Genomic DNA, 9,132 nt, shown 5'->3' with positions numbered 1-9,132 from the left:
CCCCCCCCCGGGAGCTGGGCTCCGGCCCCTCCTCCGGCTGCGATTGTCACTGCTCCCCGCGGACGCTCGCTCGCCCGCCCCGCTGCGGCCTCCCCACGGCCACAGCAGCCAGCCCGGCACGGCCACAGAAGGCACTCCTGCTGCTGGAGTGACCAGCAGTGATGCCATCACAGGAGGCCTGGTCAGAACAGCAAGACGCTGACTCCTAAAAAGCAACTACGCTGCTTGAAACTCACATCCGGCGAGGCGCCAGGTTCTCACTCTTACACTCCAGGAGGTGCGGTCCTCACACAGCTGAACAGGCGAGAGCGCCGTTGTGACTGCGGTACCTCTGACTCTGCACCTCGAGGCACTGCGGGGGGAGGAAGAGCCACACGGGCAGCTGCGCAGGGCGGGGCAGCTGCGCAGGGCGGAGCCGCCCTCCCAGCTTCCTGCCCTGCACCTTCCGTTCTTTTCTGAGGAGGATCAGAAAAGTGGGGGCCATCGGGCACGCGCCCTGGCTTAATTAGAAAGGATGCTGCAAAAATCACCCCCGAGTGGGGTCTACTCTAGAAGCCAGGACTGCAGAGGGGGCAGTGAAGGCCACGGCCGCCACAGGCCACCTCCGCCCATCCTCCAACGGCAGCAGCACGGGGCCAAGCACACGCCTCCAGGGCCTCGGGCTCCAAGAGGATGCGGATCCAGGCGGTGACATTCGGGGGTGATGGTGGCTGGCGACATCCACCCCCTCCTCCAGCACAGACTGCAGCGTCAGGGGATCCCAGCACTGGGAGCTGGCCTTTCCGACTCCTTCTACAGCACTCACCAGTTTGGGTGCAGGAGGTCAGTTATTTCTGATCTTTCAGCCAGCAATCTCACAACCACAAAGAAGTAAGGTCCCCCGTTCCTTCCTGGGGCACCGGCAGCACGGTGCCGTGCAGGCCTCGCGCTAGGACAGAGGCGCTGCTCGAGGGAGACGCCGTTTCCTCCGGCGGGCGGGTCGCGCGAGCCGCCTGTGATTCTAAGTAGACTCATTTCTTACTTTCACTTGAGATCCTGCCAGTTTCTCCTTTCTGGATTATACCTCAAAAACCCTTTCAAATTAGCTGTGATTAGTACATATTTACATACTTTTAGGAAGAGCATGAAAACATTCGAAGGTTTTAATAAGACTTTTCATCTCCCTTTCGCAGCAGCAAAGAGGCAGAGTCAGCCCAACACACCAGTACAAGAGAAAAAGAAAAAACCTCAACGAATTAAAATAATGTTCAAACCACAACACTGAGTTTATCTACATCCAGTTCAATAGCAGCATTTATAATATATCAGTTTTTATCAGATTTTTCTCTGTAGGGTACCTTTTTAATACATTCTGATTACTTACAACTGTACAAGCAAACCACACACTCCCAAGTGCACATGTTTAATACAGTATCAACTATTTGCATTTACAGGATTTCTCAACAATCTGAAGAAAGACCAACTGCTTAGGACCTCCAGGTGTCACAGCACCACCGCCACGTCCTGTCCCGCAGCACGCTCACTCAGCAGCCCGAGCGACACAGGGCCCACGCGGCTGAGCAGCGGCAACCACTCGCGCCAACCCAGGGGCCGGTCTCATGAACTCTAAGCTGTCCTATACAAAATTAAGGCAAAGTCATTTTCAAGTTTAAATAAAATTCAAGTCTTTAAATATTGGATGGAAATCATCTTCAAAAAAAAAAAAACCTCAGGCTTGTTAAATAACATTTTGTGGAATAAACTGTATGGTTACATTTAGCAGGAAATATTCTTATTTTAACGTCTGCTGCTTAGCACACTTAAAGGAAAAATTTAGGTATTTTAAAACAAAACAACTTATGTTTAACTTTATCAACTGCTAGCTTTAGTGCTTGCGTGTTTCTTCTGAGAGCAGCACTTCCAGAAGGGTCTATGAGACCCTCGTCTTGGGAAGAGAGCGGGAACCTGGTCCTCCACAACCACACGGGCACCACGAACACTTTCTCTCACAATTCAGGAATGTTCCGAGCCGCGCGCCGGTGCGGAGGGATGGGGAGGCACCCCGGCAACGGGCCAATGCGGGAGCAGGCTCCACACCCTCCCTGCCAGCTCGCGGGAGTAAGACAACATCAGGGTATCATTTTGCGATAATGTGTCAGTGGGCAACAAAGTTTATGTTCTCATGTAGGTTCCATTCACAATGTGCTTTGGGTTTATCTTACGTAACAGACACTTGAGACTGGAGTGAGAAGCTGGTTACTTGCTGGCAGGACAGGAGGGCTCTCGGGGCGCTCTGCAGGGTCACTCTGCCCAGGAGATCAAAACGGGCTAGACTTAAGAAAATGCTAGAACCCCTGTCAAGATTGTGAATGGATGGACAACTCCAGGCCAGCGTGCGGCGCCTTCTGACCCATCCCACCTCCGGGCTACACTCAGCATTGCCCCGCGCCTCAGTCCCACTGTCCTCAGCCTCATCCGTCGGTCTGGACATCTTAGAGATACGCACTTGCTAACCAGTTATTTTAAAAAATGAAGTAGCATAGTTCTGCTTAATTTAGAAAAACTCACTATATATATAGATTGCATTCATAGTCACACGGAGGTTTAATAAAAAATATCAATTTGTTAGGATAAATGCATTTTCTATCCTGAAAAAAATCAGACTTATGCATCATCTCCAATTAAGCACCAACCTAAAATAAGATTTATATTAATTAAATCCTGAAAAATAGATTTTTTTCAAGAGGGGGGAATCCGACTCATAGAAGAAAAATAACTTGCAGGCACCTCGGGGGCCTTATCTACACTGCAACCTCCTAATCAGCAGCTCACTCCCACCTCGAGAGGGACAGTGCTTCGTTATGGCGACCCCAGCTCCTCGCAGCCCGCCAGACCTTGGCACTCACTGAGGGGACCTGGGGAGGGTGCTCTGTTCTCTGTGCGGATGCTGCCCTGCGGCTGGGGGCGAGGGCCGGCGCCCCAGTGGCCTCCTCTGGTCTCTGGGTGGTTTCGGGCTGGACTTGGGGGCAGGGGGCTCTCTCTCGGCGAGCTTCCTCTCTTCCTTCCCACAGCCGACAGTGTTTAGCTTCTGCTCTTTTGGGGGCTGCAGTGGGGATGGCGGCGGCTCCCTACTCGTCCTCTGACAGATCTCTGCGTAGCTGGGTTTTCTCAGTTCCTGGGAAGCAGACACAGCTCTGGGGTTACAGGACAGCATGCGAAGGTCAAGGTCACTTGAGGTAAAGGTCAAAGAGGTTCAACTATAACTAAATCTCCACACTCAAAAGTACTGTTACTTTTAAATAAAAAGTTTCCACATTTCAACAGTGAGTTTCCACTGCAGCCCATCTTTCCCTCCAAGATACTCTAGAAATATCTGGTAAAAACAGATAAAACTGGAAAAGGTGTGGGGGTGCTAAGTGCCGACTGAACTCCTTCCAGCCTCTGGCCTTCTGGCGTTTCTGAGCCACATTCCAGCCAGAAAGGAGGCGAAGACACCAGACGCCCAGAGAAACACAGAGGCAGCACGTGCTTCCACGCCAGACACCCTGTGCAGCCCAGTGCAAGCCTCAGGGATGCAAGGCAGGTGAACTGCAACACGGCTCCAGGGCATCTAGCAACGACCACGGGCTGGGGCTCGGGCAAGACTTAAAAAGGTTTAAAAAGTGAGCAGGGCTTGCAGGTAAGTGGAGGATGAAGGCTAAGACAGAAGAGAACATTTAAAGCTACGTCACCTCCACCACCTGCTTATTAACTTAAAAATAACTTTAACTTATGAGAAAACCTAGTGGACAAGAAGTGCTTAACTTCCAAATCCAGATGATTAAAGCCCACCCAACATCAAGCTGAGGACAACACAGATCAGACAGAAAAGAGTCGGAACCGGCACCCAGAGGAGGAGACAAGAGGAGGGGCCTGCGGCCTGGGGCTGGGCTGGGCCAGTGGCCCTGATCCCAACATGCTCAGGTGGCCAGAAGCCCTGCGGATCCCGGAGCTGCAAGCCCTGGGCCACTCAGGAAGGCAGCCCCACTCCGGAGCCCGAGGCTAGGAGACCCTTGGCCGTGGCAGGAGAAATGAGCAGAGTGGGCAGTCACGAGTGCCAGCACCCTGCAGGGCGCCCTGGACAGAGCACAGTGCCCAGTGGGGCACCTACCGTGGTGGCGCCGTTCACCTGCACAGATTTGCTGGCGGTTGTACTCAGGACAGGAGGAAGTCTGTCCACATTTGTGGTGTCCCTCTGCTTCTCCGCCACCTTGGGATCCCTGCAAAAGTGCCACCCAAAAGGGCCCGTGAGTGCCCCGCCCACGGGCAGCCCAGCGGGGACACGTGGGGATGGGGACAGGGTGGCACTTACTCGGGCGGGCGGGCGGGGGAGGCAGCGTGCTCGATGGTGGTGGGTGTGGCACAGGGGGCTGGCAACGAGGGCTCTTGGGGGACTACCGCGGGAAGAGTGTTCGTGCTGGCATCTGCGTTTAGGCTCTGAAAACCATTGGAAAAACAGTTTACAACCGGTAGACAAGCGTCTGTGAGATCTCAGACGTAATGACAAACATGTGGCTGACAGTGCTGGGAGCCCAGGTGTGATCCTGCCCTGAGGACGGGTGTGCTCAGCCCAGACCAAAGCTGGAAACACAGCCAGGCCACAGCCGCCTCCATCCTCTTGCAGCCGTCGACGTATCTCGTCCCAGGCCCTTTTCTGTGGTCCAGCACCACCAGCTGCAGCCCTCCTCCCCACTGGCCAGGCATCGGAAGTCATCGGTTCACCCTGACAGCATAGTGCCCAGCACAGCCCGGCACATAACGAGCCTCCTGTGCATGTGGAAGTGAGCAGGTGAGCAGAGAGCCCACATAGGTGCTGGGTAGGTGTCAGCGAGCAGAGGGTGGGAACTGGGTCTTACCCTTTCTTTGGACGATCCTGTGAGCAATCCAGACAGCCTGTTCTCAAACAAATCCTCTGTCTTCAGATGCCCTGCTGCCCTGGGCAGCGGGGGGAAACTGGACAGCCCTAATTCAAAGCTGGGGGATGGAGGCCTGGGTGGTGTTGGAGACTGAGTCTGACTCCTCTGAAAGAGAAGAACACCATGAAGTTGCCTGGGGTGGACGGGCAGGAAGGTGCTGAGAAACACAGCAGGTGAGGGAGGCCCACGCTTGGTCCCCAGTCTCCTGGTGTCCACACCTGCCTGCCAAATGGACAGCTAGTCCAACCATGCCAAGCCCTGGTCACCTGACCAGAGCTCGTCTGTTAGGCAAGAGCTCTTCAAGGGCAGAGCTGAGAAGATGAAACCTCAGGGCTGCTGCAGCCACGGTCAGAGATGGGGGTTAAGAGCCGCATCTGTACGGCCACCAAGACCCTCTGGCAGCCGACACAGACCAGCAGGACACAGCAAAGTGCCAGATGCAGAAGAGCCCAAGTCCAGCCTTCACCTTCCTCACTCCTGACAAGTTCCGTGTTATTACAGCAGAGTCTGGAATCTAAGTCACAAAGGAAACAGTAAAAGAAAAACAGAGGCCACTCTCTCAGCCCCCTGCAACTTACATAAGAAATGTTACAGAGATTTCCTTTAAAAGAAACAGTTTAACAGAAAAAGGGAGGGGGCTTCAGTTATCTGAAAACTAACTTACTGAAATGCCCTGTATTTTAATCAGGAAGTAAGAGCATGGTGTTTGCCAAGAGTCTCATCACGTCCCGACTGCAAGACAGTGACTCAGTGCAGTGATATCTGAGCATGATTGTAAGCCAAGGTCTCAGGAGAAAGGCAGTGACGTATTTTTACTGAACACTTAGTCATCCTGCTGGACGCCGTTCTGTAAGCACCCCGCTCCTTGGCTGAAAGGGACAAGGAGCAAACAGGGAACCGCGTTTGTGTTCAGTAGAGCAGGGGCGTTCGCAGTGAGCGGTGGGCCGTGGGCCACGTGGGCTCTCACAGGGCCCATGAAGCCTGAAAGGGCCAACCTGCCCCAGAAACTTACACCAACAGGAAGACCATCCCTGCAGAAGGAAAATCTGGAGAAGGATCTGTTAGCACTCAGAGGAGAGCAGGTGAGGATGAAAGCGGACCCAAACTGATGAAGCCCTGTCTTCCGGGGCCCCTGCCTTCATCTCCTCAGGGCCACTGGGGCCCGCAGCAGCCCGACTCGGGCAGGCACGAGCCCTCGGAACGAGGCCGCTGCACGCTCTGCAGTTCGGCAAGCTCGTGCTCAGACTCCACTGGCTCAGAGCAATTTTTAGAGGCTTTATTTTAAACATCTGCATGTTTCTGAGGTGAACTCAGCTTTTTAGAAAATACACATTTTTAGGAAAACATACTTGAAAAAAATTTACTAAGTCTCAATTTCCAGGAACGAAGGAGATGTGTGTAGCATTTTCAGGGTCTCAGCAGCGTTAGGAGAGAGACAGCGCTGCCCCTGGTGCCACGGGCCAGGCTGGGCCTCGCCTCCCGCTCACACAGTCTGGGACCCACCGCTGGTTTCTCAGGCCCTCAGACCACCCAGCGCAACAAGAGGCCCACTCTTGAACACACACATCTGCGCCACGTGCTGGGCTTCTAAGCGGCTCCAGGTCCAAACATGGGAACGGAACGCAAAACAGAATGAAATGGAAATGGCAATGGAAAAAAAATGTCACCTTTGAAGGTGATGTAGTGACTGAAAGGTAACGAGTGTCTGAGGAGACATCAGACACAGACTTGTTCATCCAAATGTTACAGGAATTCATTGGTTCCAACAAGAACAGACATAAACTGCCTTACCAAAGGGTTCACCGAAAACTGGCCTGAACTGACCAATGTGATAGAATTAGGGGTGTTCATTTTCTACCAATTTGCCCTTTCCAAGCTCCAGGCAAATACCTGGCACCTTCTGTGAGGAGAAGGCACATGCTCAGTGGCTCGGGGTGAGACCAAGAATCTCCTCAAGGTCCTTCCCTGCCCTCTACAACCAGCGTCCAAATTCATGCACCCCGCCTGGCCATGTGGGGACGCACGCACCCGCCCCAGAGCCCTGCAGAGTGTCCCCCACGGAAGGGGCCATTCAACCACCCCCAGCAGACATGACCACGCCTCAGGTACCCACCACCTGCATAAATCATCACTCATTTCTGGGTCTGTCACGACCGTGAGTTATGGCAGGAGGCATGCTCCCTACATAGTGGGGACAGAGTAAGCTACTGTGAATCAAAAATACTCCCTACATAGTAGGGACAGAGTAAGCTACTGTGTATCAAAAATACTCCCTACATAGTGGGGACAGAGTAAGCTACTGTGAATCAAAAATACTGATGAGCTAATTCCTACAGAGGGGAAGTCTGTTCTGTGTGTCCAAACTCATAACTCCAGGGATTTCAAAGTAGGTGACCTGGTTACCACACAGAAAGAACCCAGCTAGACACCTGCAGGCGGACCCCACTGTGCGCACACCGCGCCCTGGCTGCACCTGTGACCTGCACAGGACATGCGGGCACCGGGGGCTCCTCAGGAAACCAGCCACCACCGCCTTCTCTTCAGAGCATCAAAACCCGTCCATTATCATCTGGCAGACGTCGTATTACGAGGAAACCGCTTTTGAAAAGCTCCTTCTCATGCCTTAATTGACTGAATTACGCTTCAAGTCTGTTCAGTGTAAACCAGGCTCAGTGTCCCGAGCGCGGCAAGATGTACTCACTGTGAACTTCTCCTCGCTCTTCTTCTGGAAGCCAAAGGAGTTTTTCCTAGGGAAGAGGAAAGCACAGGACTGTTAGATTTTTCCCCTTGCAACATATTTCACTGAGCACACAGGTAGTGCACGTATATTCAGCCTTTACACAGATGACTTCCGATTCTAAATTCCCAACTCTAACGAGTGTAAGCAAAACAGACATCCTACAGTAATGGACTAAACCTGAGGTCTATCAAGGTAAATAAAACACACGCTGAAAGGATTTTCCCATTTGGAACTTCTGTTAGCGTGTAAATACTTGAGTATCCGTTCAGTTGTAGAAGACGTGTAAGATCTGATCCTGAGCTACAAAGACGAACCATTAAAGAGCGGTGATGAACGCCCATCTGCATGGTCGTCACCAAGATCCCAAGCAGCTGCAGGCACTCACTGCCCCGGCCTTCATGCTCTGGGCCAACAGCCTTCACTGGCTGAACCAACCACGCAGGTCGCGGAGCCCCTGTGCTTTCTACACCTGTCTGCCATCCTTACACCCCCGTTCTGGGCTCCCAGGTTGCAGAGTCACACCCACAGGCAGCAGAGCCGTTCCACACGCCGCAGCCAAAACCGCAGCAATGAACACCTAGTGGGTGATGCCTGGGCTTCCACGGCCTGACAAGCCACATACTAATTCCAGTTCATAATTTTACTTTTACTTCCTTATCCATTGTCATTTCACTGAAAGCAAAGGCTCCCTAAGGGCCGTATTACATAAACTAGAAAGAAATTTAGAAATAATCTCGACTAACTCCTTTGTTTCTCAGAGAACCTCCCAGCAGCCTTGCCCAAGACGGCCTAAGGTGTCAGAGGGTGACCCCTGTGCTGAGCAGGGACAGCCTGGCCGCCCCGCTAGGGGAAGCACAGTGCAGGCCTCCAGGACTCTGGCCCAAAGCCACACCCTCCTGCAGAAACTAGTCCAGAAATAGCCCCCGGAGACTACATGCCTTCCCACAGGATGCCACAGGACTGAGGAACATTCTGCCCGTGGTGCACGGGCACAAAGTCATGAAGATGGGCGTGACTATGAGACCCCCACCCCGACCCCGGCAGAAGCAGCATGTCTCGGCCTGGGCTGCCCCCCTGCCCTCATCCACATCTGTGGCCTTGGGGTAGTCCCTCTGCGTCTGAACGACACTCCAGCTGAAAAGCCCTGAAGAGCCCGAGGCCTGGTCTGGAAACAAGGACCATGAGGGCGTCCTGACCAGCCCCTCCCCGCTGGCTTCACATCCCGGGGCACCTCAGCCTACCATTCCCCCTTCCTGATGTCTGGCTGGTGGTGGATGAAGTCCTGGTGTAGACTCTTTGGGGGGAGCTCGACCCCTCACTGGAGGGGGTCTCCACAAGTTGGACAAACCGCATGCGTCTTGCTGTGGTCTGAAGACGGAAGTGGTGGCAGGACCGCCTGAGATGCGTGGACAGAGCAGGCCTGCCCCCACCGTGGAGACGCTGGGCAGTGGCTCTGCA

General features: G+C 53.6%; 1 protein-coding gene across 1 annotated transcript in view; it reads right to left on the bottom strand.

Moving 5' to 3' along the window:
• Window positions 1–369: 369 nt before the first annotated feature.
• LOC105078512 (la-related protein 4B) overlaps window positions 370–9,132 on the bottom strand; it is a 30,194-nt gene continuing 21,431 nt past the window's right edge. Inside the window, exons 10-14 of the mRNA XM_074357997.1 lie at window positions 7,636–7,681; window positions 4,875–5,039; window positions 4,331–4,455; window positions 4,130–4,238; window positions 370–3,154 (exon numbers count right to left, since the gene is read on the bottom strand). Of these exons, the coding sequence (XP_074214098.1) occupies window positions 2,882–3,154; window positions 4,130–4,238; window positions 4,331–4,455; window positions 4,875–5,039; window positions 7,636–7,681 (718 nt within the window). The 3' untranslated portion in view covers window positions 370–2,881. The remainder of the gene's footprint in view (window positions 3,155–4,129; window positions 4,239–4,330; window positions 4,456–4,874; window positions 5,040–7,635; window positions 7,682–9,132) is intronic.

This window comes from Camelus bactrianus, chromosome 35 (genome assembly GCF_048773025.1).
Source record: "Camelus bactrianus isolate YW-2024 breed Bactrian camel chromosome 35, ASM4877302v1, whole genome shotgun sequence".
Lineage (NCBI taxonomy): Eukaryota > Metazoa > Chordata > Mammalia > Artiodactyla > Camelidae > Camelus > Camelus bactrianus.
This window is presented reverse-complemented; position numbering and strand designations above follow the sequence as displayed.